At 49.2% G+C, this 27,989-nt stretch overlaps 2 protein-coding genes and 1 pseudogene across 3 annotated transcripts; 2 read left to right on the top strand and 1 right to left on the bottom strand.

Annotated features, from left to right (window-relative positions):
- Nucleotides 1-2,273: 2,273 nt before the first annotated feature.
- Nucleotides 2,274-4,809, bottom strand: PRR30 (proline rich 30). Of its 2 annotated transcripts, none has more exons than XM_025867592.2 (3): nt 4,504-4,809; nt 4,345-4,404; nt 2,274-4,088 (listed from the first exon to the last, which is right to left on the bottom strand). In XM_025867592.2, the coding sequence occupies exon 3, from the start codon at nt 3,729-3,731 to the stop codon at nt 2,517-2,519; it is 1,215 nt and encodes a 404-aa protein (XP_025723377.1). In that variant the 5' UTR covers nt 3,732-4,088; nt 4,345-4,404; nt 4,504-4,809; the 3' UTR covers nt 2,274-2,516. The 2 variants fall into 2 exon arrangements, with proteins under 2 accessions (XP_025723377.1, XP_025723378.1); XM_025867593.2 differs by having other exon boundaries at nt 4,480-4,809.
- An 11,102-nt stretch (nt 4,810-15,911) lies between these two features.
- On the top strand, nt 15,912-16,512 carry LOC112821272 (small nuclear ribonucleoprotein-associated protein B'-like; annotated as a pseudogene).
- A 2,624-nt stretch (nt 16,513-19,136) lies between these two features.
- Nucleotides 19,137-27,989, top strand: TCF23 (transcription factor 23). The gene is made up of 3 exons (XM_025867665.2): nt 19,137-19,502; nt 20,275-20,517; nt 22,316-27,989. Exons 1-3 carry the CDS (start codon nt 19,281-19,283, stop codon nt 22,493-22,495), a joined length of 645 nt encoding a protein of 214 aa, XP_025723450.1. The 5' UTR covers nt 19,137-19,280; the 3' UTR covers nt 22,496-27,989.

The following is a 27,989-nucleotide window of genomic DNA, read 5'->3' on the forward strand; positions in this document are numbered from 1 at the left end:
CCGGTGCCCCAACAACCCCCTCAGGATTCCGTCCCCCTTGTGACGTCAGCCTCCGCCATGTTTGTGCAGGGTCGCGAGGCTTGCTCCTCTTCCAGGGGCTCGGCTTGGTGATCCCTAAAAGTTAAGGGATGTTAGCAAACCTTTAATAAATCTGTGGCGGCTCTTGGCTTGCTCATTTGGTAGAGCATGTGACTTGATCATAGGATTATAAATTTGAGCTTTGAGCTCCACGTTGGATGTAGAGATGACTTAAAAAAACATCCTTGGTTACGGCTGTCCCCATTTCAGGAGTGATACAGAAGCTCAGTCCTTACCTTTTATCTCAGAGACGGAGTGATTTGTTGCAGGTCACACACCTTGGAAATTCAGCATTTGGGAACATGAACTGTGTCTTTTGCCTTTTAATGGAGGCAGAGTGGGCTTTAAAATAAAACTGGCTTCAAATCCTCAATCCACCACTGCCTGGTTTAAGGAAACCGCAATTTACCTTAGCCAAGCACCTATCCCCTGTGGCTGGCAGATTTGAGAGTTGGCCATTCTTGTGGCTCTGCACACGACAGCATTCAAGCGTTTGGGAGGGGGCTGCTCCCTGCTGACACCCTCAGAGGGAGGCAACTTGGCTCCCAGGCAGGGCAGGTCTCTTTTTTGCCTGGCATTTCCATCTTCCTGAGGGGGTCCCTTGGGTTTCCGATCTTCAACGTGAGACTCTTCATGTTTCTCTGCAAGTGAACCCTAGGAATGTCCGTCCCTTCAAGGAGACACCTCTTGCTGCTTCCCTGGCTGCCTAAGTAAGCATTCTTGTTAACCTAAGGTGCACTCAGGAAGGAGCCCAGTGGCTTCATCTTTGGGAATGCTGTTGTCTGTCCCACCACATTGAATTAAATGTGTAAAGGGCCCCGCAGAACTGTCTGCACATCTCAGGTGCTCAGGCCTTATGGACTCCATGCCCTCCTCAGATACATGGCACCTACTCTCCTGGTCACCCTGTTTGACTCTCCGCCTCCCCTTGTTTAGTTGTGGTCCCCAGTAGGTTCAGCTACCCACTGTGTCATGCCACTTCGAAGAATGAAAAGGTAGACCAGACGAAGAGTGGTGGGTAGCAAAGCAAAGTTTATTGAGCGACAGCACAGAGCTCCGACAGAGGGAGGGGACCCGAGAGGGTTGCCAATGTGGTGGTTAAATCTAGGGGTTTTTATGGGTGATTTGGTGGGGCTGTTTTAATCTGATTAACCCTCCATGGGACTGTCACCCAATCAGGTTTTTTGTCCACACGCTCATCTACCTATCAGGTAATTGTTCAGGTGGGAAAGGGTGGAGGGCTTCTTCCAGGGTGGTGTTTCATAGTAGCCTCAGGGATCAAGAGGGCGGGGCTGCCACTGCCTTAAGGCACGCTGGTCGGCCACAGGCCACTAGATCAAGCTCTTAGCTTAAATATCCCACTGGCTGTTGACCTGCCCCTCCCTCCCCCGGGGCCTGGGTTAGGACACCCAAGGCCATTCCCTTCCTTTCTGAAGTTGTAAATCCTCCCAGTTGAAAGACTTAAAGCTGGGACACTGAGTAAAGCCTAGAATAACAGGATGGGGGCTTTTTCCTTTTAAGGGTGGTTTCCTCTTAGGACGGACGGGGAGGGGGAGCACTTACCCCTGCCTGCCTGCCTTCCGACTACCCTCCATCAATGTGGGAAACGAAGGCAAAAGAAAAAATTAGATTTCTTTGTAACTTAACAGCCCATTGACAAGTCCTTGAGACAGGGGAGTGGGGGGTGACCTTCCCCTAGAAACTCCACTGCCTCAATGTTAATACTTTGCTAGAGGCAAAAGGCAACCTTAGCTTAACATTATCCCAACTGTGCAGGATCCTGGACGTGTCCTTTAACAAATAAAAATTCCTTTGAAAACTTCCTTTATCTCTAACCCCAAGATATATGGTAGCGATCATCCTCCAAGCATATGGCCCACTGATAAACATCTGAAGGGTCTCATGACTAACATTTTATTAGACAGTAATAAATGACCTTTTCCTAACAATAGCTAGCCCCCTCAAGGTCCTGGAAACCTTGCTTCCAAAATTCCTTAGAGACTTAGGCTATCCCTAACCCCCTCCCAACTTGAAAGTATATAATCAGCCATTCCTCACAACCCCAGTGCAGCTCCTTCTGCCCACGGGTCCTATCCACGTGCTTTAATAAAACCACTTTTTTGCACCAAAGGCGTCTCAAGGCTTCTTTCTTGACTGTTCACTCCAAACCCCAACATTTCCACATCAGACACAAGTTTTGCAGGGTCGGGCTTTATTGATACACTACAGGCTGAATGGGGTCTAAGGTGCCCTTCATCCTCTTCAGCCAGGAGAGAGCAGACTCCATAAGGGGCTCCCAGGGTTCAAGGCTGGAGAACACACCTGACCTCCTGCCAGCCAGCCCTTCAGGGTGTCTCGGGGACTCCCTAAGATCTGGGGCCTGGTGGGGGCAGCGGGGTTCGGAGGAGGTGCTCCAGAGAGCCTCCTCGGCTCTGGAACTAGGGTGGTGACTTTTGGAGAATGGGCTCTGGAGAGGCAGGCCCCATGGACACAGAGAAGGGCCTGGGTTTCAGGGAGACAGTGGCTTGTTTGGGTGCCTGAGGTAGAGGCCCTGAAAAGCGCATAGAGTTTGGTGACTGAAGGCCTGTAGATCTGAGACTCATGGCCTCGGAGGATGTGCCCCGGGCTGGATGGGCCCGCGCCTGAGCCCCTGCTGCTTGAGCTGCTGGAGACTGGGATGCTCGGGTTTGATATCCATGGGCCCGAGCAGCCTTGCCCTGAGGCCCTGCTTCCTCTGGCCTTCTTTCTGGCAAGAGATGCAAGGCCCTGGCCTGGCCCCGAGGCAGGCGGAGGCCAAAACCAATGCCTATGCGGAGTGGTCCGGATTCCTGGCCCTGTGCACAGGGCAGTAGCTGGGGGAAGGCAAGCAGCCGGGGTCCAGTCCTGTACCTGGGGATGGGGCAAGAGGGGCTGCGCGGCTTGAGGCACACCAGGCAAATGGGATATTCTACAACTGGGGCCTGGCCAGTTCTCCCTAGCCACAGGCGCTGCAAAAGCAGGAGCCGCAGGTCGTGTGCAATGCGCCGGTGCCCCAGATGGGCCACCAGGGCATGGGCCAGGGCTCCTGGGTCCCTGAACTCTGCAGGGTCCCTCTCGCTTGCCACGCATTCCCCCACCGCCCCAGGGGAGCTGGTGTCCCCGTACTGATGCCAAGGCGATGTCTGTCTGTTTGAGTGGACCCCACCAGAAGGTAGGCTGAGGGTCGGGGAAGTGACGGTGGAGCTAGGGCGGTCTCCTGTGGGGGAAGGAGACTGGCAATGAGAGTGGGGGAGAGAGGTGTTCTGTAGCTGAGAGGGAGAGGAGGAATGCGTGTGAGTAGGGGAGGAGTGTAGCTGGTGGGAGGGCGAGGAAGACGGGGGGCAGGAAAGAGAGAGGTAATTCTGATGAAAGAAACTGGGGGAACTTGGGAGAGAGGAAGAGTAAGGGTGTAGGATAAAGTCAGAATTTGAGTCAGAAGAGTAGAAATGGGAGCCTGGAGAGTGCGACCCTGGTGGAGGGGAGCAAGGGGAGTGGAAGAGAGGGGGTGGTCGCGGGGGAGGCAGAGGCTGTAGGTTGCTGGGTGGGGAGTGCACAAGTTGAGAGGGGCCCAGAGAGGGGTGCCCAGGGGGCGCTGCGTTCTGTAGCAGCACCTGGTCCTTGTTTTGAGGCAACATCGCCTTGAATCAGAAGGGGCTGCGGCCTCAAGACCAGAGACGAGAGACCTGGCAGAATCAGGACCAGTATCTCAGAGGCCAGACCTGCCTGAGAAATCAGGGCCTTCTGTGCGCAAGTGTGGCTCCAGCCCAGGGTTGGTGTAGCTGTTGGTGGCAGGACAAGGAGACCCCCAGCCCTGTAGCACTAGGCTCTCTGAGTGTTTGGGTGGGAGCTTGGGTCTAAACTTGGCCTCTCACTTTGCAGTCAGCCATTGATGAGGGATGTATAAGGATGGAGAATCAGAGCTGCCTCTTGGGAGCTGAAGGACAGCATCAGTCATCTGGGTGCACTAGGGAGGAAGACACAGCCCATGGGACCTGTAGAGAAAGAAACAGAATCTAAGATATTGGGAGAATTGGTCCACTTCTGGCTCTGAAGACTGATTTACCAAGACCCTAAATCCTTGCACCTTTGGGGTCAGAAGAGCTGGCAAAATGCTCCAGGGGAGGTGAGAGATGAGGAGAAGAATGGTGGGGGGGGGGGGGGGTTAGAACGGAGGTGGAGAAGGGGGCTTGAGGATGGCCGCTGAGGTGGGATGAGAAATTGTGGTGTTCTGGTGCTGTGAGCTCTTACCAATGAGGGTTCCTCTGAGCTGTGAGCTGTGTTTCACAAGGCACTTCAGCAGTGAGGAACCTGGGAGAGAGAGGGACAGTCACAAAATGGTAGCTACACCCCCTCTGTCCCCAGCATCTGTCACCCTAAACTCACTCTGACCCAGATTTCTGTCCGAACCTTGCCCTCGGTGGTCCTCCAGCCAGGAGGAGGTCTTCTGTTACAGATTTTTGCTCCCCTAAACCTGAGTCAGGGATTCTGCAAGCATCCTGGTTTCCTGCCCATCCGGTTTCCCTGACTCCTTGTCACCCCTGATGCTGATGTCCTCTGGCTCGGCCGGGCCCTCAGCACGCCCAGCAGTGGGAGCAGCACCACCAGCAGCCGTGGGGCCAGCTGGTGAAAACTTCTGGGAGACTGAACTTTGTCTAAGGGGCGGCGTTGCCGCCCCCCTAGGGAGCTATGAGCCCCATTCCTTGGGGGGCAGTTCTGCCTGGCATCTCGTGCCTATGTCACAAAGGTCAGGTGCTGACATAATACATTCTCCTCCTCAAGGCTCTAGGACCTTCCTTCAGAGATCATCCAAAGGCTGGCCCTTGACAAAACTAAAGCAGACAAAATTCTTTGGGGGCACTCGGTCTCCACGTCAGGACCTACCTCCCCCCTCCTCTCTGCCCATAATATTTCCCAGTTCCCACTGCCTCCTACATCTGGGGTTCTCTCCAACCCTACGGCCTCTCTCAGCTGGGCTTTCTCTTCAAAGCCCTGTTTTCTTTTGCTTTCTGAGCAGTGGCTCATGCTCTATACCATTTCCGCCCTTGGGATATACTTCTGTGTTTTAATAACTATTTTCTCAGCAGCTTTAGTGAGTATAACTCACACACCATAAATTCCACCCATTTAAAGTGTGCAATTCACTGTTTTCTAGTTTACTCACCGGTTACGCAACTATCACTTATACCTAAGCATGTTCTTCCTTTGACTGGTATCTATATCTAGACAGATAAATGATAGTTACAGATATATTCTATTGGTGTCTTTCCAAAAAAGTATCTGTTTCATTTAAGTCATCTATTCTTATTGACATACAGTTGTGTATATTTATGTATAGCGATAGACAGATAGACAGATAAGAGATTTATTATAAGAAATTCGCTCATGTATCTATGGAGGCTGAGAAGTCCGAAGGTCTGCAGTCAGCAAGCTAGATACCAGGAGAGCTAATGGCATAGTTCCGGCCCAAGTCCAAAGGCCTGAGAACCAGGAGAGCTGATGGTGTCAGTTCCAGTCCAAATCTGAGTCCAAAGGCAAGAGAAAACTGATGGCCCAGCTTGAAGATAACCAGGCAGCGAGAGTGAATTCCCCCTTACTCTGCCTTTGTTGTTCTATTCAGACCTTCAATGATTGGATGAGGCTCACCCACAATAGGGAGGCAAGTTGCTTCACTCAGTTTACCAATTCAAACATTAATCTCATCCAGAAACACCCTCACAGACACACTCGAAATAATGTTTAACTAAATATATGGGCACCCCATGGCCCAGTCAAATTAACACATAAAATTAACCATCACAATATGTGACTGAAAGATGAGATGCCCTTCCAAGGAGCTATGATGCCTATATTAAAGGAGGCTGTGCCCATATCAATATTTCTAAATGTCCTGGTGCCTGGGTGGCTCAGTCCGTTAACTGTCCGCCTTTGGCTCAGGTCATGATCCCAGGGTCCTGGGATCGAGCCCTGTGTAGGGCTCCCTGCTCCACGGGGAGCCTGCTTCTCCCTCTGCCTCTCCCCCCCACCCCCACCCCCGCTTGAGCTCTCTCTCTTTCAAATAAATAAAACTCTTAAAAAATATATTTCTAATTGTCTTTTTTTTTCAGGTACCCTGGAGGTTTATCGAGTCCAGGCAAGTCATAATAAATTCAGGAATGAATAGGAGTCACGGCTTATATAAAGTGAGAGACTGGCACTTGATGAAAAGGTGGGTGGTGGGAAAGGAAAACCAGGCAAAATCTCGGGCACATCCGTTTTAGAGAGGAGGAAATAGGTAAGTTGTGATCCAGCCTTAGGGACTGAGGGACTTCCTAGGATGTGAGACTTTTAGTGCTAAAACCAAGACAGTTCTGGATAAACTGGGACAATTGGTCACCCTAGAACTTGGCTCCTCTTGGAAAATATTCATGTTCCCCTAGGGGTATGAGGACCCCACATTGAAGATTGCTGTTCAAACAAAAATTTCTATAATAACTTCAATTTACACTAACCAATCTCTCCCTTAGTTTATGTTAATTACTCTATGCTTAGTAAAATTTTATTGACCAAGTGAGTAGAGGTTCTCTAAGCACTTGGCGTCCCAGTTGGAAATGTGATATTGTAATGAACTTGTTTCAGTTTGCTAGTTGTTTCCTGTTGTAGATATATATTATCTACCACACACTCTTTCCACCCTCCACTTCTCCAATCCTAGGCAAGAACACTGTGTTTTATTTCTTTCCAATGCTATATAGCACGCTCTTTCCAGAAATCTGCACGTTTCTTTTCTTTTTTTTAAGATTATTTATTTATTTGAGAGAGAGAGAGAGAGCATGAGAGGGGGGAGGGTCAGAGGGAGAAGCAGACTCCCCGCTGAGCAGGGAGCCCGATGTGGGACTCGATCCCGGGACTCCAGGATCATGACCTGAGCCAAAGGCAGTCACTTAACCAACTGAGCCACCCAGGCGGTGCCCTGCACATGTTTCTTAAGAGGATAGATGACTGAATGGGTAAATTGAAAATTACTTAAGAAAATTTGACTTTGGCACTTTTTTCTTTTCTGTTTGAGCTGTACATATGATACAGTAGGAAGGGGCTGTTTGCGGAACTACCTTGAGTATTCATGGAGAAATCATAATTATAAGAGAAGTGTCAGATAACTGCAGATAGGTAAATATTAAAAAGGGGGGGGAAGACAAATTCGAGGATCTCAGATCAGTTTCTAGTTGTTTGCTAGGAAAATTTTCAACTGGATTATTACATAGAATGTATGTGACCCCTTAGAAAAGAAACTGATGATCACAAAGGCCAGAGTTGGTTCAAGTAAAGTAAATTATAAAGTACTTGGTTCAAGTAAAGTAAGGGCCATCTGGAAGTGGCATGTTTGCTATGTCATTGGGGAAAACAATTATATCTGGACTTTTACTTTCCAGGATGAGAAATGTGCTCTTGACCACGCCAACTAAAACACAACAGCCTAAAGTAAGTGCCAGGATGCCAATTTTAAAAAAGTAGCTCACACAAACGGGAAATAATTCACATATTCTCTCTCTATAGTCTAATATTCGGGAAGACAATATGTGATCAGAATCCACATCATTGATTTACTATGAGAAATCAGAGTTGCAAGGACTGACTTATTGCTTTCAATAGCATCAGTATTCTAAAATCATGCAGCTAGACCTGCCTGGGAGTCAGAAAGATGTTTGATGCTTGGTCTCAGAAGAAGGAAAATTGAGTAAATTAATGAATTAATTGCCTAATGGCACCAAGCTAAGAGAGTTAGTTTCATTCACATCAATAGAAATACTCAAATAATGTTGAGCAAAGTTCTACCTTTTCTGTACAGTGCTGGGGTGAGTATGCCTGGATTTGCCTCTATAACCCTTCTTTTCTTTCTTTCTTTTTTAAAATTATTTTAGACAGAGAGATACAGAGAGAGAGAGAGAGCATGAGGAGGGGGAGAGACAGAGGGAGAGGGGGAAGCAGGCTCCCCGCTGAGCCAGGACCCTGGGATCATGACCTGAGTCGAAGGCAGATGCTTAACCATCTGAGCCACCCAAGTGCCCTACGACCCTTCTTTTCCTACTCTTCCAAAGTGGACTGACACATTCTCTCAAACTTGCTACTAAAGACACTTGCTAGATGGGAATTGAAATCTACCTACCTGTGTTCTGACCCATGGTGAGTTGCTTTTGCAGTTCAGCAATGCAATGTACCTTATACCCAAGTGCTTGTAGGAACTAAATATAGTCCTTAAGTACTTACCATATGTATTTTCCCACATTGCTTTTATTTCCTACTTTGTAAATGAGTTTTATAATTTGGGAATTGTAATAATCCCTATGTATTTTTTTTAAGTTTATTTATTTGGGGCGCCTGAGTGGCTCAGTCAGTTGAGCGTCAGATTCTTGATTTCAGCTCTGGTCCTCATCTCAGGGTTGTGGGATCTGGCTCCCCACTCAGCGTAGAGTCTGTTGGAGATTCTCTCTCTCTCTCTCTCCCACCCCTCCCTTTGCCCCTCCTCTGCTCTCTCTCTCTCTAATAAATAAATAAAATCTTAAAAAATTAAAAAATTAAAGTTTATTTATTTAAGTAATCTCTACACCCAACATGGGGCTCGAACTCACGACCTGGAGATCAAGAGCTGCCTGCTCTTCTGACTGCGCCAGCCAGGCACCCCTCCCTATATATTTTGATTTCATCAAGGCTTTGACTAAGTATGGTGGTGGAAAAATGTGAGCCAGCCAGTTGAACCACTATTGCTTTTTTGCCTTTCATCTCTTATTGTTCTTTGAAGTATACAAATAATATACAAATTCTACAAATAGGGGCACCTGGGTGGTTGTAGGTTAAGTATCTGCCTTCAGCTTGAGTCATGATCCTGGGGTCCTGGAATCAAGCCCTGCATCAGGTTCGCTGCTCAGCTGGGGTCTGCTTGTCCCTCTCCCTCTGCACCAACCCCCGCCCCGCTTGTGCTCTCTCTTGCTCTCTTGCGTGTGCTCTCTCTCTCAAATATATAAATAAAATCTTTACTTAAAAATCCAAACAAGGGGCACCTGGGTGGCTCAGTCGTTAAGCATCTGCCTTTGGCTCGGGTCATGATCCCGGGGTCCTGGGACCGAGCCCTGCATCGGGCTCCCTGCTCTGCGGGAAGCCTTCTTCTCCCTCTCCCACTCTCCCTGCTTGTGTTCCCTCTCTCGCTGTGTCTGTCTCTGTCAAATAAATAAAAATCTTTAAAAAAAATAAATAAATAAAAATCTGAACAATACAGGAGTATACAGGTGAAATTTAAAAATTAGCCTTAGGGCGCCTGGGTGGCTCAGTTGGTTGGGCGTCCCAGGATCTAGTCCCACATCGGGCTGTCTGCTCGGCAGGGAGCCTGCTTCTCCCTCTAACCCTCCCCCCTCTCATGTACTTTCTCTCTCTCTCTCTCTCTCTCTCTCTCTCATTCTCACTCTCTCAAATAAATAAATCAATCTTTAAAAAATATAAAAATAAAAAATAAAAATTAGCCTTGACAGTCTTCCTATTTTTACTCTCTCCGGGAATATTCAGTTTGTCCTATATTTTGGATATATCTAGTATCTTGAGTTTATTAGCTATCATTCAGTATCTTGGCTTAGGTATCTCTATGTAATCTATCAGTTACTGGAAGGAGTATATAAAGGGGCGCCTGGGTGGCTTAGCCAGTAAGCGTCTGCCTTTGGCTCAGGTCATGATCCCAGGGTCCTGGGATCGAGCCCCGCATTGGGCTCCCTGCTCGGCGGGAAGCCTGCCTCTCCCTCTTCCACTCCCCCTGCCTGTGTTCCCTCTCTCGCTGTGTCTCTCTGTCAAATAAATAAATAAAATCTTGGGGGGAAAAAAGGGGGTATGTAAAGATCAACTCTAATTGATTCATCTATTCCTGCGTTTCTGTCAGTTGTCATTGATTATTTTTGAGTCTGTTACTAGATGCAAGAATATGCTTATGATGATTGTCTTCTTGTTCCATTGTTCCTCTTAGCATTTAGCAAAACACGATAAACTTGAAGATAAACCAACCAAGCTTTCTTCTCAAGAAGTTGGAAAAAATGAACACTAGGGGAAAAGTGAAGAAATGAGAAGGAAGAAAATAAAAATGAGAAGACTAAAAATAAATGAAATTGACACTTAAAAATACTATAGAGTCACATGCATTAGGATGGCAATTACAAAACAGAGACGAGAAAATAACAAGTGTTGGCAAGGATGTGGAGAAATTGGAACCCCGTGCACCACTGGTGGGAACATAAAATGGTATAGCTACTATGGAAAACAGTACAGCAGTTCCTAGAAAAATTAAAAATAAAATTACCACATGACACAGCAATTCCACTTCTGGGTATGTACCCAAAAGAGATACTTGTACACCCATGTTCACAGCAGCATTATTCACAGTAGCTAAAAGGTAGGAACAACCCAAAATGTCCACGGACCAATGAATGGATAAACAACATGTAGGGGGCGCCTGGGCAGCTCAGTCTGTTAAGCAGCTGCCTTCAGCTCATGTCATGATCCCAGGGTCCTGGGATCGAGCCCCGCATCGGGCTCTCTGCTCGGCGGGGAGCCTGCTTCTCCCTCTCCCTCTACTGCTCCCCCTGCTTGTGCTCTCTCTCTCTCTCTCTCTCTGTCTCTGACAAATAAATAATCTTTAAACAAAATGTGTATATATCTACAATGGAATATTATTCAGCCTTAAAGAGGAAGGAAATTCTGACACATACTGCAACATGGATGAACCTTGTGGATGCGTTAAGTGAAATAAACCAGACACCAAAGGACAAATATTGTAAGATTCTACTCATATGAGATGCTTAGAATAGTCAAATTCACAGAGACAGAAAGTTCAAGGGTGGTTGCCAGGTGTGGGATAGGGTAGGGAGAATGGGAAGTTATTGTTTAATGAGTATAGAATTTCAATTCTGTGGCATCTGCCCTTGGCTCAGGTCATGATCCCGGGGTCCTGGGATTGAGCCCCACATCGGTTCCCTGCTCAGCGGGGAGTCTACTTCTCTCTCTGCCTCTGCCCCCCTCCGCCACCGCTCATGTTCTCTCTCTCTAATATAAATAACTAAATCTAAAAAAAATTTCAATTTTGCAAGGTGACAAATGTTCTGTGAATGGATGACAGTCATGTTTGCATAAAAGTGTAAATGTACTAAATGCCACTGAACTGTATACTTAAAATGGTTAAAATGGTACATTTTATGTTATGTCACAATTTTTTATAAATAATTTTTTTAAATATATAGAGTATTAAAAAAAGAAAGTCTTGTCCTTGAAAAGATAGATAAGCTAAGCATACTTCTGGTAACACTTATTAAAAACAAAAAGAGTTGGGTGCAAATAAAACACAGAACCAAAAAAAAGAGGGAAAGTATCTAGGGACATAATGGAGATTTAAAAATAAGAAAAGAGGGCTCCCGGGGTGCCTGGGTGGCTCAGTCGCTAAGTGTCTGCCTTCGGCTCAGGTCATGATCCCGGGGTCCTGGGATTGAGCCCCACATCTGGGCTCCCTGCTCCGCGGGGAGCCTGCTTCTCCCTCTCCCACTCCCCCTGCTTGTGTTCCCTCTCTCGCTGTCTCTCTCTCTGTCAAACAAATAAAATCTTAAAAAAAGGGGGGGCTCCCATAGTAGTAGTGAAACTTCTAGGGCACCTCTAAAACACTTGAGGTACTAGGAGAAGTATGAGTGACTGTTCTAGAAGGGGAGGAAGAAGGCTGCTCTTGTCCCTTCCCACTGGCCCCACTGCCTAGCAGAAGGATCCTGAGCTTGCCAAGCACTTCTTTTTCAAAGGGACAATCGGTATCCAAGAAGTCATTGTTCCAAGTGTAAATAACAGCTCTTGAGAGATGGGGCTCAAGTTCCGAGGGGAAGATGATCCTACTCTACATCCACTTTCTCTCTATACCTTCGTGAGAGCCAATCCCACCCAAATGGGAAGGCGTCTGGCCTTCTGCCGTAGCCTGTGACCGTGGGGGTTAATGGTGCTGTGCTGAAACAAAACCCAGGGAGAGGAGAACCTGTCATCAGCACTAGAGGCCAAGGAGAAGCCATGAGGCCCAACTTCCATGAGCTGGACTAGTTCCCGGTACTGTGCCTGCGTCCAACCCAAGAACTAAAGATCCCAGACCAACTTCAAAAGCCAATACATGATAGAGAAGCTGAGCCTTCACCCATCTGCTGCCTGTGTGCTCCATGAAGCCCACTCAGACCAGGGTGGCAGAACCTGCCCTGTTATATCCATGGCCCGGCCGCTGAAGATGAAGCATAAGGTGGCGACAAAGTTCCATTTCATAGAGCCACCCACATACATGCATCCAGGTGGTACCGTGCCACAGAGAAAGCCAGGCACAGCATGGACCTGAGCCGTGCCCTGGAGATGAGTTTCACCATGCAGAACCCAGTTGCCTTGAAGATCAGCTTGAAGATGACGGAGTCTCTGCACCTTCTGGCCGGGAAGCGCCCCTCCTTGTACATCAGTCTCTCTCTCTCCTAGTTCACCACTTGGGGCTTTGTGGACACTGTTTTTTTCTGTGTAAATTTTCCTTTATATACCAACATCCCTGCTGTGGACACAACACGGAGGTGATAGCCTGAGTCCCAGGTTCATCTGACCATGACCTTGAGGTCCTTCTGAGGACTGAGCCTTCAGGTGGAGGAGCTCCCTGAGGGTGTCCAGGTCATCTAACTCTGAAAGGCACTTGGCACAAGAAGATCTCTTTCCACATGGCCTCGAGCTTTAATACCTTCTTCCTTCCTACTCCTTCCTACTTCCTACTTCCTTCCTACTCTTTCCACATGGCCTCGAGCTTTAATACCTTCTTCCTTCCTACTCCTGCCAACACTCAGAAAATTTGGAGTCAGATCTCCCTCCTTCTCTGATAGGTAAGTTCCTACAGAAGGAAAGGATGATACACATTTACCATCTGGCAAGGATTTCCATGGATTCCCCTCTAAGTTTGACTTTGGCACTGACCTGATTAAATTTCAGATAGAAGCTTCTGGGAGAGGTCTGCCTTAGCAAAAACTTAATGACTTCTAAGAAAGAATATTGAACTGAAAGCCCGGGAATACCCACCATTCATTCCATGAGCTACCCCTCATCTCACAGATGGTTAGAATGCAAGAAACTCTGGACTGCCCAATGAGCTCCCTAGAGTTTTCTGTGGGTGGCTTTTTGAACCTGGTCTGAGGATCTTGGGATGGGAGCCCCTGCTGACGTTTTGGCTCATCACTGAAAGGTTGGCATCTAATACCATCAGAGTAGCTACATATATATGGGAGGACAAAAGACAGTTCTGTTATGTCTGAAAAACATGTTTTTGCTCTATTCTTCAAAATGCCATTCTTCTGTCCTGATTTCCTGATGGGTAGTTCTCTCAAGATTAGAATGATGTCTGCCCCCGAAGGGGCTGTACTTTCCATAGACATGCTTGCTCTTTTTTTTTTTTGAGAGAGAGAAAGAGAGCGAGAGCGCGCATGAGCAGGGGTGGGGGCCGGGCAGAGAGAGAAGGAAAGAGAGAATCTTAAGCAGGTTCCATGCTCAGCAGGGAGCCCAACTCGGGGCTTGATCCCATGACCCTGAGATCATGACCTGAGTCAAAATCAAGAGTTGGACACTTAACTGACTGAGCCACCCAGGCGCCCCAAATCAGTCTTATCTTGCCTGTCCAGCCACAGAACCGTTGGTCTGTTAGAGTCACTGGAACTTTGGGTTTTACCAGCGATCCAAGGCCATGCCCATTTTGTGGGCCAAGTGTTCTTCCTGGGCAAACTGCCTGGCCATTCTCAGAGTCCTACGCTGTTCTCCTCAAGGCTGAGAAATGCTTACCATTTTGAAAGAAAATTTCTGCTGAATAGGACTTCTGTTTTTTTTCTCATTTCCTTGGAGACATAAAGAGCATTTTGTACATTAAAGTGTTAGAATTCCTGAATGAAATGGCTAAATTCATAGAAAACTATAAAATATAAAATACTAAGTACCAAAGAAATTAAGGGGAAAGTTAACATTTCTTCCCCTCTTCACCAAAGGAAAACTAGGCCTGGTGGTTTTACAAGTAAGTTTTACCAGACTTCAAAGGAGGGTTAATTTCTATCTTATGTAAAAAGTTGTTTCAGCAAGTAGAAGAGCGAGAGCTCCCCAGCTCCTTTTATGAGGTTAGTGTAACCTTGATCCCAAAACCGAACAATGACAGTTAAAGAGAAGAAAATTAGAATCTCATTTCACTTGTGAGATGGCTGTAAAAATCCTAAACCACACATTCACTATATGAATCAGAGAGTGTATTTTAAATAAATTAATCACAAGCAGATGGGATTTATCATAGGAACTCAAGCAAGATTTATCGTCAGAAAATACAACCAAATAATTTAACATATTAGTAGATGAGGGAGAGAAATCATGACTGTATCTCAGTTGATGCAGAAAAAGCATTTGATAAAGTTCTACACCTACTTATGATTTTTATTTATTTTTTTTTAAGATTTTATTTATTCATTCATGAGAGACAGAGGGAGAGAGAGAGAGAGAGAAGCAGAGGGAGAAGCAGGCTCCCAAGGAGCAGGGAGCCTGACGCGGGACTCGATCCCAGGACCCCGGGATCACGACCCGAGCCGAAGGCAGACGCTCAACCATCTGAGCCACCCAGGCGCCCCCCTACTTATGATTTTTAAAAAAACACCAAAAAACCTCTTAGCAAACAAGGACTAGACCAATACTTCCTTAACCTGGTAAAGGTTATATATCAAAAGCCTACAGCAAATATTATGCCTAATGGAGAAATTCTAGATACATTCTACATAGGGCTAGGGGAAGAATGGGTGCCTGCTATCACTACTTACAGTTAACATAGTATCAAAAGCATAAGTCAATGCTCTAAGGAAAGAAAAAGAAAGAAGTATAAAGATTGGAAAGGAAGAAATAAAATTGTGATTTTTTTATCTACTTAGAAAAACCAATGGAAGCAACAGTTTTAAGACTAATAAGAAGGTTCAGCAAGGTTGCTGGATTCAAGACAAACTTTAAAAATTTGCTAGCATTTCTGTATAGCGCCATCATCAACTAGAAAATAGAATAGAATAAGAGCATTTGCAAGAGCAATAAAAACTATGAACTACTTAGTTCAACAAAACTGTGAACTATTTCACTGAGGCAAGAACACACAGACATTCATGGAGTAAACTATACAATTAATAAAGGATATAAAAGATGTTTAAAATAAGATGAGAGACATTTCATGTTCTTGGAATGTTTGATGCAAAAGTATAAAGATGGCAATTCTCCCCAAATCAACCCGTGTATTCAATAAAATCCCAATCAAAATTTCAGTTAAATTTTTTAGGAACCCAATGAACTTTCTCTAAGATCTAAGTGGAAAAATAAGGGTCCAGAAATAACTAAGTCAACCTTGAAAAATAAGAGTGAAGAGGGGAGTTTTACCCTACCAAATAATAAGATATGCTACAAAGTCGTAACAATAAAAGCAGTGTGCTATTAGCTCAAACACAGACAACATGATCAGCAAGACAGAATAGAGAACTCAGAAACTGACCAATGTATAAATATGGGAAATTATTATATGATAAAGTGGGAGCTGTAACTGAGCAGGGAGAGAGAATGGACTGTTTAGCAGATGATGTTGGGAAAACAGTCTCCCTATATGGAGAAAAATGAAATGCAATCTGAGCACCACCAAGCACCACACACACACACCTTTATCAGATAAAGGCAACTTAAAACAGCCCTTTATAGCTATCCTACCATAAAACTGGGAATCTGATTAATACCAGGTGGTGCTGAGCACGTGGGGTGCTTGGATGTGCAGATTCTGCCCTTCCGGATGGCACTCTGGCAATACTCAGTCAATTAATGCAGGGGGGAACCTGGTCTCAGTAACAGTAGAGGGACCTCCTCCCAAAGACACTGGTATGGCCCGAGTGCCACCTGCTGAGCTGCGGGAGGCCCAGGGATCAGCCTGCTGCTGGCACAGGAGTCCCAGCTGGGGTTCCAGTGGCCCGGGACCCTGCAGGCCTTGCTGGGCCAGGCCAAGAGGTCGGTGGGCCATCCCAACAGGTGATGACCCCACAAGGAAGAGGCATTATTGCAGCCTCTGCCGCTGCTGTCATGGTCAAGACTGCAGGGGGGGCCCCAACCCAGTATTCACCTGGCCACAGGAGTCCTCCCCCACCTATGGGCCTCCAAGGGGCATCCCCTCCAGGCATGGTGGGCTTGCCACCTGGCTGAGGCCTCCCATGGGTCCCCCAATGGGGATCCCCCCTGGAAGAGCAACTCCAATGAGCATGCCCCCTCCAGAGAGGCAGGCAGCCCCCCACCCCCAAAGTGAAGCCCCCCCCCCCCACTGGAATGCACCCACCTAGACTCATCTTGGCCCTTATCAGCTCCCTGCCTGTTTTCTGAAAGGCTGTACAAGTAAAAAGTAAAAGTCCTTTTACTTTCTTGTGGCTTGTGAAACTAGTTTATAATAAACTCTTAAGAATATTATGGAACAAACAAAAAACCCACAGGATTGAGTGGAAGCAGTAACAGTGAAGCTTATAGAATACTTACTACGTAGCTGATACCGTGTTATATACTGATAATATAAAATGCATTATTTTAATGAATTTAAAATTTATTCATACAACGATGCACAGGGTTGAGTAACACATATTGCATGAGTTCTCTACTGCTGCTTACCAAATTATCCCCAAACTTAATCAACAATAAACATTTATTGCCTCCCATGGTTTCTGTGGGTCAGAAAGTCTGTGGGTGCGATCAGCTTAGCTGGGTGACTCTGGCTCAGGGACACTCATGAGTCACACTCCAACCGTTGCCCAGGGCTTCGGTCATCTGAAGGCTGAATCAGGGCTGGAGGGTCCGTTCCGAGATGGTGCACTCACACCATTGCCGGTGAGTGCTGGCTGTTGTGAGAAGCTCCCTTCCTCACCACCTGGACCTCTCAGGGCAACTGGAGTACCTTCGTGACACAGCAGCTCGCTTCCCCTAGAGCCGGAGGACCGAGAGATCCCAGGAGGAAGCTACAGCATCTTTTATAACCTAGTTCCAGAAGCTTCACGCTGACACTGCTTCCACGTTTTGTTTTGTTTCGATTTTTTTTAAGATTTTATTTATTTGTTTGAGACAGAGTGAGCAAGAGAGAGAGAACGAGAGAGAGCATGAGTTGGGGAGGGGCAGAGGGAGCAGGAGAAGCAGGCTCCCCACTGAGCGCAGAGCCCAAAGAGGGACTCCAGGATCATGACCTGAGCTGAAGGCAGACATGACTGAGCCACCCAGGCGCCCCTGCCTCGTTTTATTTGTTGGGAGCAAGTTGCTAAGACTGGTCCACACTCACAGGGAGGGGGATTGGGCTCCACCTTTGAAGAGAGAAGTATCAAAGAATTCATGTACATATTTTAAAACCACCACACAGACTAGCAAAAGAGTATACATTAAATACTTTGAAATGGCGGTAGGGAAGAAGAATGGCAATGGGGTAAAAGGGGAGGGGTGAAGGAGGGCCAGCAGGAGTCCCTGTGGTACCAAAGGCCAGGGTGTGCCACAGATCCAGAGCATGTTTCGTTCTCTGCCTCTAGAGTAAAACAAACAGAACAGAACAAAACAAAACAACATGGTGTGCAACTTTTTGGTCTAGTTTCTATACATTCATATAAACACATAAACCTCCACGCTTACAGCTTTTGGTGTTTGGTGTTTTTGATCCCGGGTGGGATTTTATCATGTATACTGATCCACAGCTAGGTTTTTCTCACTTAACCATGCATCTTGGAGAGTTATTTTCATGTCACTCTACAGAGGTCTGTCTTCTTTTTATTACTGCGCATCATTCCATAGAATGGAGATACCAAACTGTACGTGATCACTTCCTTACTGATGATGGACATTCAGGTGGATTTTCCTTGTCTTCCTGTTTCCTTTCCCTCTGGTTGGCTGTGGTTCTGTCTCACTCTACTATGTACCTCCACCTTTACTCCTCTGTCCGTTCTCTCCTTTCTCTCTACTTATTTTGTCTCCCCTGGAGTTCATAGTGGGTGGACAAAGGGACATCTCAGATGGATTGTGCTGCAAGCAGAGGTTGGGACTTGGGGACAGGTAGGGGCTACTGTGGCAGATTTGCTGTCCCTGCATCCTCACTCCTCCTGACTAGCTGTAAGGAGCAGATGATGTGACCAGCATGGGGACAGACATGTGAGTGACCCACCCACAGCAGAACAGCGTAGGCTGAGGGGCAGCCTTCCAAGTCTACCTGGCTGCCCTGGGCTCTCATCCCACTCCCATCACTTACTAGCTGCGTTTACTAGTTGTGTCACTTCCCGATCCCCGTTTTCCCATCTGTAAAATGAGGATATGAGAGTCTCTTTTTCCTTAGAAGGTTGTTCTGAGAAATAAATAAGAGAATACTGTGCTTAGCACAGTGCCTGGCACAGAGTGATCTATGAACACTGAACTGTGAGGGAACTCGCCAGGGTGTGGTCATGCATAAATTAGGGTATCCATCAAACAGGGAGACATGGGCTCTGGGCTCTGTGGGGTTTGAAGAAATCCTCACAAATAAAGGGTATAAGCCAACGGATGAAGGCAGCCTTTCCCCCCCGGAGGAAGGTATTCCGGGGAATGGAGAAGCACTGGGTTGGAAATAGGAGGCCTGCTTGGGGGATGGGGAGTAGTGCCCTGTGGCTGGAAGGTCATGTTCATTGGCAAGGGGGGGAAAGGTCCTTTTAGGGGTGTGTGCAGGCGGGCTTCTGGCAAAGGAGGGGGTTTGGGGCCCTTCCAGGGACTTGAGCCTCAAAGCTAGACTTGCATGTGCATGGCAGGACTACTGTCAGGGTCCGTCCGGCAAGGCTCTGGGAAGGGAGCTCCCTTCCCACCACCCTCCTGCCTCCTTCAGCAGGGGCCTCCTCCCAGGGCTCGGCCACTCCCGGCGTCAGTACCCCCACCCCTGAGCCGGTTGGGAGGCAGGCAGGAGGCTTCTCGCGGGGGCTGCGCCCGGTGGGCGGCTTTCCCAGAGCAAGGAGCGAAGCGGGACTGACCGGGCGCCAGCTCCCTCAGAGACATTGCTGGCTGGGCGACCCGCCTGCCCGCCGAGCTTGCGCCCACAGGCTCCGTCAGGCACTGTGTTCCCGTCTAGGGGCTGCAGCACCCCCCCCCAACCCCGGGGCTGTGGCATGTCACAGAGGGAGGTCAGAAGGGCCCCCGCCATGCCGGGAGTGGGGCAGAAGCCGGCCAAGGCCAAGCGGCGGCTGGTAGCAGGCCCTGGCAGGAAGCGGAGCCGCCTGAGCAGAACAAGGCAGGACCTGTGGGAAGAGACGAGCTGGAGCGACCAAAGGTGGAGCAGAGCTGCCCTGAGCCCACGGGGGGTCAGGCCCAGGAGCCTGGCTCGTGGCCGGGTAAGGAAATGCTGGACCTGTGGAGGGAGCGGGGGGGGGGGGGGGGGGGGGGGGGAGGCAGGGGTTGGAAGGTTGGAAGGGCTGAGGTGTCACTCTGACGGCGAAGCCTCACTCAGCGTTACTGTCCCTGCCCAAGAGGGGGGACACTGGCGCCTTCGACCCCAAGGCTCCACGCTTGGGTGGATGGGGTAATTCAGGGGGTCTCAACCAGAGTGCGGCTCAGAGAGCTGGCCCAACTCACTTCTCTGGGGGCCCTGAGGCCTGGAGGAATGGGGTGGATTCCCCACAGCCCCGGAACTGCAGCCGGTGGTGGGGCCAGGACGGCAGCTGTGGGCTTTGGGCCCTGGTTGGGGGTCCTTTCTTCTTCACTGCAGCTGTGTCTTCATCTCAGGACCTGGCTGGGCAAGGGTCAGCCCTACGGAGCAGGGCTGGCTCTGAGCTTCCCGCGGTCCCAGGGCACCCTGATAAGCAGGCTTCAGACTTGGGTGTGGACGGAGCAAGGGCTAGAGTATTAGAAAGAGGAAAGGACTCTCAGTTTCTGAGCCCAGCCTTGCCACCCTGCTGCCATCTGACCCCCGGTGACACCTTCTCTGCATTTCCTCAGGCGTAAAGCAGGGTAGGACTGAGAGTGGACAAACAGGGCCTGAGGTCCTCAGGTCTCTGCTGTTCAGTGCACTACTGCTCTGGAAGGAGACCTCACACTAGAATGCTCTTAGAAACAGGGGCCGATGGGGGTCCAGTCAGACCCACTCACCTGGGGTCCTCTGTGCAGAGTGAGGCCAGTCCCAAGAACGCTGCACGGGAGCGGAGCCGGGTGAGGACACTGCGCCAGGCCTTCCTGGCCCTGCAGGCCGCTCTGCCTGCTGTGCCACCCGACACCAAGCTCTCCAAGTTGGATGTGCTGGTGCTGGCCACCAGCTACATAGCCCACCTCACCCGCACACTGGGCCATGAGTTGCCCGGCCCCGCCTGGCCTCCCTTCCTGCGTGGACTCTGCTACCTACACCCTCTCAAGGTAGGCCACGAGCCCCGGGCCTTGGGGAATGGGGTTTGGGATGGACTGGACTCAGGCCCCCTGCTCTGAGCAGAGCTGACGTGGGGACCAGGGGACTGGCTGCTTCCTGCTCTGTCAGAGGGAGAGGAGCCAAGCCTGGCTCTTGGGAATCGGCTGACCCTGGGTGCAGTGGGGGTGGTGATTGGAAATGACTTCATGGAAAATGCAGTTCCTCCAAGAGGAGGGAAATTCGGAGCGGTTTCTGGGGCTGGGACCTAGGAAAGGAAACCGCACCAGGAGAGTCCTAGATTCCAGGGCACATCACCTGATTATCATATAATGCGTCGGTGTCCTCTGGACTTCTGCCATAGGAGGGATCCCCCTCTGGGAGAACAAGGTCTCAGAAAGCCTCACTGGAGACGCAATCAAGCTGGGGTGGGGGAGGGACCAGCAGTGGGGGGGGGCAGAATGTGTGTGTGTGTGTGAGGGGGGTGCTTCCCACCTCCTAGACCGGGACCTGCCTTTCCTGAGCCTCAGCTTTATCATATGTGAAAGGGAAGCTAACACGAGCCTTACTTCCCCTCCATGGTATGAAATGAGATCATGAGTGAAAAGTATAATTAACAATATTCACCATCACTGGTGAATAACAGCAATAACAGTATTTGGGTGCTAAAGTTATGCCAGGAGCTGGGCTTAGCACTCCAGTTCTTTCCATCTTCTTGTCCACACGAGAACCCAATGAGGATTACTTTACAGATGAGGAAATCGAATCTTGGGGAGACTAAGTGGCTCGATGCAGTTTGAACCTGAGGGTGTCTGACCTCAGAGCCCATGCTCATAGCCACCAGGCAGGCCAAGGGTGCTGTCAGCTGCTGGTTGCAGAGTGAACTGTTATAAAGGATGGGTCATCTCTGCCCTCTGAGGCCAGACAGCACTGGAAAGGGCTCCGCCTTGTTTTTATGGAGGATACGTTCACCCTCTCTATCCCCTAAACATCACAGTTCTGAAATGTCTTGAAACTTGAGATTTCTTTTCTTTCATGCAAATATAGCTAAAATGCAAGAACTTGAGACTAAATGGGGACAACTCTGAAATGCTGACAGTGGCAGAGTCGTTTCCTTACCTGTAAAGCGATGACCCAAGTCAGGCCCTTGCATGTAGAAGGTGATGGATAAATATGCTGAAGAAAGAAGAGATGAGAGCCGGTTCTGTCTAGAACTCAGGCAGCGGGGTGGGATGGGATAGTTAGCGGGGAGCAGTGCCCCTTTGGCGCCCCCACCCCATCGAGGGGCTGCCAAGAGGAGGACAGCCCTCAGAGCAGAGTCAACTGGTGTTTTCTGGGGTTGTCCACGCTCCTGCTGGAAGGATGCACAAGGAGGTCCCCAGCTTAGACGGACGGGCAGCACTGCGAAGTATGGCCAGGGATACCTGGGTTGGGGGCTGAGCAAGAGAAGAGGTCAGGGCTGTTCAGTATCAGGAGGACCCTCTCCTTGCCCCGGCTCTGCTGCCCTCCCCGCTGCCCAGCCCCTGGCTGCTGCCAGCTCTGCCATGCACCTCCCTCCCCACCGTCGGGGGGCTCCTTTCAGGACCTTGCTCTTCTCAGACAGCTCCTCATGAGCCTCTCTGCCAGGCTCAGCGGGTCAGGGGAAGGCAGGGGGCCATAGGTAGTGGTGAGCCGAGACCACTGTCATCAGAGCAGTCATGGTGGAGGAGGGCCTCAGGGAGGGGGGCTAGTGAAGGCCAAGTTTCGGGTGCCAAGGATTACGAGGGGCTGCAACAGTGAGCATTACTCACTTCCCATCCCCGTGTCTTGCAGAAGTGGCCCATGCGATCTCGTCTCTATGCTGGAGGCCTGGGGAGCTCTGGCCTTGACCCCACCACAGCTACCACCTCAAGCCAAAGAACAACGGAGGCAGAGGCCAGACCCCAAGTCTCTGAAGAGGCAGACGCTCTCTTTCCTACGAGGCCACGCTCACCAGCTCTCGGTGACAAATGAGCATCACACTTGCCTTTTTCTCTTAGACTACGACTCGAGCTTAGGAACCTAGATTCTCTACCAGCCTGCCTGTCTTCCCTCTGACTCTCAGCCCTCGGATCGAACAGGCTCAGGTTCAGCTCCCAGGTTCCAGCACGCAGACCTGGCGAGGCAGTGGGCCCTTCGGCAATGGGAGGGTACTCAGGAGCACTGGGGGAGGCGGGTGTTGTGGTAGCTGCAAGGGAAGTGGGAGAGGACAGGGTTTGGTTGGGTTGGACGCTGCGTTAGGACACCGCCCCTGCTTTCTCCCGGAAGCTTCCCACAAACCCTCCGGACATGCAGGTGCAGAGGTTAGAGGCCTAGGAGGGCAGCAGCTGCAGGTGCTGATGGGAAAGCCAAGGGCAGGACAGGCTCTGGGCAGCTGTGAGTGTGAACAGAACTGGGCCAGGGTCACGTAGGCAGATGGAAACTGAAGAAGGGAGCCTGCTTGCTATTGCTCCAAGACGTTACCTGATGTCCAAGAGGCAGGGGGGGAATTTAGGAGTCTTGTCTGCACTGTGGTCTCTCCAGCTGCCCCTCATCACTACACTTTCTCCCTCTCTGGGCCCTGCGCCCTTCCACTCTTTTCTTGATAATGACTTAGATTTATGGGTTAAGCCAGAAAGCTTGCATTGCTTGCATTCCAGTTTTCAGAGAAACTTTTCGATGGTCCCAGCTGCCTAGTTTGACATGATCTTATCCCAGAGGAAGGCGTACCGGAACTGAAGCAGACAGCACCTGAAGGCCTTGCATCTGAAGGATATTGATGGGCCTGATTACCTCCTTGAAGGACCTTTGAAGGAGAACACTTACCTTTTCCAGGGGATGACAATTAGTCTTCTCTTTCCATTATGTTAGAAACCTAACCTCCAGGAAAAACAAGATGGGGCCTGGGTTCCCTGGGTTCTTTACATAATTTTGGCCTAAGGCCTCACTGGCTCTGGAGTTATTTCTACAATCTGTCTACAAATGAGCTCTCCAGAGGCAGCTTCTCCCCACAGGCCCTGCCCTCCCAGGCACTCCTTAAGTCTTGCCACGGGGTGTCGGAGATCTCTGAGAGCTTTAGCGGAATTTCTCTCTGGCTCTGAAGAACTCATTTGAGGACATCCTAGAGTCTACACATACTAAAAGTAACTTTCCAGATCAGGTACAGCTTCAAAACCAAAAGGCACCTGAAGTCCAGACAGAGAAGGAACCAGCTTTTGGTTAAAGATCAGTGCCTCAGAGCGGGAGGGGATGGACCAGGCTGACTTGAGTCCCAACACGGGTAGCCTTAGAGCCACCATTGCCATTGTGGGACTAAATGAGGCTCTGGCATGACAAGCCACTGCTCCTCCACAGGGCTGGGACAGGGCAGCAGGGGAAAGGGGCTGAGGGGTGACTCAGCAAGTTGGGGTGGAGGCAGAAAAAGACACAGAACGTCCCAGCGTGGGCTGAATGGGATGTGGGAGAGCAGCTGAACGGTGGCTGGGAGCCATGGGGAGAAGGTCTCAGCCAAGGCTGAACTCATAAATCTACCAAGTCTCCACTGAGGGGCCCACTGAGAATGGCTCCTGAGCAGCTGGATGAGGCCAGGCAGGGGCAGAGACCAGGTGTGGGTGGGCATGAGCACAGTGTTCTTCACAAGACCATAAAAGTCCAGCTTGAATGTTCTATTTTTAAAGCCAAATAGCAATAACTTCCTGGTTGACTTTGAAAGTGGTAGGCAGAGGAACAGATGAATCTCCTCCCAAGCTGGTGGCACACAATCTTTTTCTGGGGAATGGAACTGGGCAAGCTGGTTTGGGGCATACATTGGGGGGGGGACCCCTCCTGATAGCTAAGGAGACTAGTTTGGAGCCTGCCCCACCCTACCCTGCTGAGACTCCAGCTTTTGCCCAGTAGTATCAGGCCCCCCTGGGGTGACTGCATTACCCTGGTAGAGAAGATAAGGACAGCAAAGGAAGATGAAGCTGGTGGACGGTTGAGGAAGGGCAAGCGCATTCAATACAAGTTGCTTAGGCTGCCCCAGCCTCCTGTTTTCCTTCGTGCCCAGGCCAGCCTGGGGTCCAGAGGCCATGTCCTCCAGCTGGAGAGCACCCAGCACAGGCCAGGTTGCCAAAGGGCTGCGGAGGCAGGCAGAGTCAAGGGAAGGACCAGAGGACGAATGGGAATGACCGGAGGAAATGTCAGGTCAGAGACTTGGATCCACAAAGGAACCAGAACCAGGAGTTCTTTGCCTCTGCAGCAGAGGAAGAAAAACACCTGCTCACTGAAGACTTTTTATTCCCACCAGATCTAGGGGCAATGGGTAGGCAAGAGTGGTAAAAGGCAGGTTAAGACTCAAGTCCAAAGACAGCTTTGGTCCCCATGGGAACAGGGGTGTGTGGGCAAGAGGCTCCAAAAGGAAACAAGCACAGATGACACAATGTCACCAAGGTGGCCTAACTCAGGAGTCAGGGGGATGGCTGGTCCCCTTGGCTAGCTTGTACTACCTGACCAGGTGCCCATGACCCGAGGTGGCGGGAGAGGCAGAGACAGCACAGCTTCCCCAGAGTTGGATGTGCATCTGCTTCCCGAGGAGCAGCAGAGTTGCAGGGCAGAAGCTTGGGCCATGGGAGAAGCAGAGCTGGCCGAGGGATGTCTAAGTAGAAGGTGGAGACTGGATTTTACCAGTTGGGAACTAGGGTAATTAAAGTACAAGATCTAGTCTTCTCTGAGAAGTTCCTTTTCTCTTCCTCTGTTAGGGGCCTGGCTAGGATGAATCAGAGGGCACCGTCCACCCCTTTTTGTGGCACAAGCCCTAAACCCAGGGCCCCTGCAAGCTTGGTGTTGTAGACCAGGAGTTGGCTCACCGGCCACAGTATACCAAATCCAGCCCACCTCCTCCCACCCCCTGCAGGTTTGTGTAAATAAGTTTTTGTGGGTTATGGTCATACCCATTTGTTTACATGTTACCCATAGCTCTTTCCTGATACCACAGCAGAGTTGAATAGCTACGGACAGATTAAGCCTAAAATATTTACAATATGGCCCTCTAAGAAAAGGTGTACTGACCCTCACTCTAGATCACAGGTATTCAAAGTGTGGTCTGGGGACTCTGGGGGTGTCCCTGAGGCCCTTTCTACGTGGCCCAAACCATTTTCATAATACAAGATGCTATTTGCCTTTTCTCACACTTCTCTCACGCATCATGGAATTTTCCAGAAGCCACACAATATATGATATTACAACAGATGGGATGTAGAAACAGATAGGAGAATCCAGCTACCTATTGCAACAGACATTAAAGGTATTTGCAAAAATGTAAAACAATGCCACTCTTCTCACTAAATATTTTCCAGTATGGAAAATAATTATTTTTCATAAAAATGTCATACATATTCACATATAGTGGGCTAATTAATGTAATTTTTTGAAGATCTTTTTCTTTATTTATTTGAGAGAGGGAGAGCACACATACACATGGGGGGGCAGGGGGGAAGGGAGAAAGAAAGAAGACTCCCGCTGAGCGCAGAGTCCAACTACACACAGATCCCCTACAACCCTGAGACCACCATCCGAGCGGAGACCAAGAGCGGAGACCAAGAGTCAAAGAGTTAGACGCTCAACTGACTGAGCCACCCAGGTGCCCCTAATTAATGTAATTTTTAAATAACAGCAAGATGTCAGCTGTTGAGAAGCAAAGGACAAGGGACCACCTCAGCTGCCTAGGGCAGGAGCTGCAGCATTATGTGTCACCTACAGAGATAGCGGAAGAAGCTGATCGTGCACTGAATAAACCGAGAAGTAATGAAGGGGCAAAGATGCCTGAGGTTTTTTTTAACCTGAAAAACCTTACAAAAAATTATGGTCCAGAAATCAGAACAAGAACAGTCCTCCACATTGAGGATGCTGGAAGGAGAAAAACAAGCTCAGTAAATCAGGCCTAAATCACATCAGTTACCTCCGGCTTCAGTGGGCTGGAACCTCTGGGTTGGGGCCAAGTTGGATGAAAATAGATTCCATGTCCCACATCCCAGAAACCACAGCTAACTGCAGGCTGGGCGGCAGAGCCCCTGGAGCTCCTGGTGCAAATATAGGTACACTCTCTGTAAAGGTATGAATTTTAAATAGGGCATGGGGAGGGAGCCCATGTCCGGTGAACAGAAGACCGTCAAGGTATCAAGGTCTGATGCTCTCTGAGAAGAAGCGCAGTAGCACAAACCAGAAGTTGAGGCAAAGCTCAACTATTACCGCTGAAGTGTGGCCATGTGCCAAGCCTGCTGGGGAGGGCTCCATCTCGTCTCAAGTAGCCATGGGCCCCGGGTGCTGGGAGGGCTGCCAGATGCGGGATGTGCCAATCAGCAAAACTCCTCCTTCACAGGCCAGGCTGGGTGAATGTGCCTCCCTAACGCAGTTACACTACCCCACCAACTGGCCAAGCAAGTGAGACTCCCTTTCACAAGGTTCATCTATCTTGGCAACAGTGCACCACCACCATTATTTCCCTGGACAGAAAGGCGGGCCAGGACAGACCTTTTCCTTTTTTGCTTTTGGAAGCTTTGTCATAAAAATATGCCACTGAGGGCGCCTGGGTCGCTCAGTCAGTTAAGGTTAAGCGTCTGCCTTTGGCTCAGGTCATGATCCCAGAATCCAGGGATCGGAGCCCCTGCGTCTGGCTCCCTGCTCAGTGGGGAGTCGGCTTCTCCCTCTGCCCCTCACCCCTACTCATGCTTGTGCTTTCTTCTCTCTCTGTCTTTGAAATAAATAAATAAATCTTTAAAAAAAAAAAGTGTAACTCTAGGAGAGCCTGGGTGGCTCAGTCTCATAAGCCATGGACTCTTGGTTATAGATCAGGTCAGGATCTCAGATCATGCGATCTAGTTCCACCGTGAGCCCCTCAGGCTCTGCATTCCGATTAGAGTGCCCCTCCCCTCGTGAGTGCTCAGGCCTGCGCACGGGCTCTAAATAAATAAACAAATAAATAAATAAAATCTTAAAAAAAAGAAAGAAAGGTGGAACTCTACATGGGGGAAAATGGTGTTACTAAAAAATTATGAAATCCTAGACTGTATTTGAAATCCCAGGCTGAGTACAGGACGCAGGGTTAATAGATTTTCATGGGATTCTTGCTCTGTGTGAGCTACGGGGGGAGTGGAGGAAGAACAACTGGATAGCCTTTTTTTGAAAGGCAGTGTCACTTTGTAGAAGAGATCGTGATATTGCAAATCGCTCCAAGAAACCAGCTGTTAGAAACACTGTCAGTGAAGTGGCGGGTGTGTTATTAATGCCGTGCTTATTTAAGACCTAGGATGGAAAGGGGCTGGTCTCAAGATGTCCATCGACAGATGAATGGATAAAGAAGATGTGGTATATATACACAATGGAATATGATGCAGCCATCAAAAGGAATGAGATCTTGCCATTTGCAACAACGTGGATGGAACTGGAGGGTGTTATGCTGAGTGAAATAAGTCAATCAGAGAAAGACATGTATCATATGACCTCACTGATA

Source organism: Callorhinus ursinus, unplaced genomic scaffold (assembly GCF_003265705.2).
Source record: "Callorhinus ursinus isolate GAN/ISIS: 27379988/994484 unplaced genomic scaffold, GSC_fseal_2.0 scaffold10, whole genome shotgun sequence".
NCBI classification, from domain to species: Eukaryota; Metazoa; Chordata; class Mammalia; order Carnivora; family Otariidae; genus Callorhinus; species Callorhinus ursinus.

Bases quoted from the DNA above. Each gene is read 5' to 3' on its own strand.
- PRR30 (XM_025867592.2), bottom strand. From the start codon at position 3,731: ATGTTGCCTCAAAACAAGGACCAGGTGCTGCTACAGAACGCAGCGCCC.
- TCF23 (XM_025867665.2), top strand. From the start codon at position 19,281: ATGTCACAGAGGGAGGTCAGAAGGGCCCCCGCCATGCCGGGAGTGGGG. The intron at 19,503-20,274 runs GTAAGGAAATGC...TCCTCTGTGCAG, and splicing joins GGAGCCTGGCTCGTGGCCGG to AGTGAGGCCAGTCCCAAGAA. The intron at 20,518-22,315 runs GTAGGCCACGAG...CGTGTCTTGCAG, and splicing joins GCTACCTACACCCTCTCAAG to AAGTGGCCCATGCGATCTCG.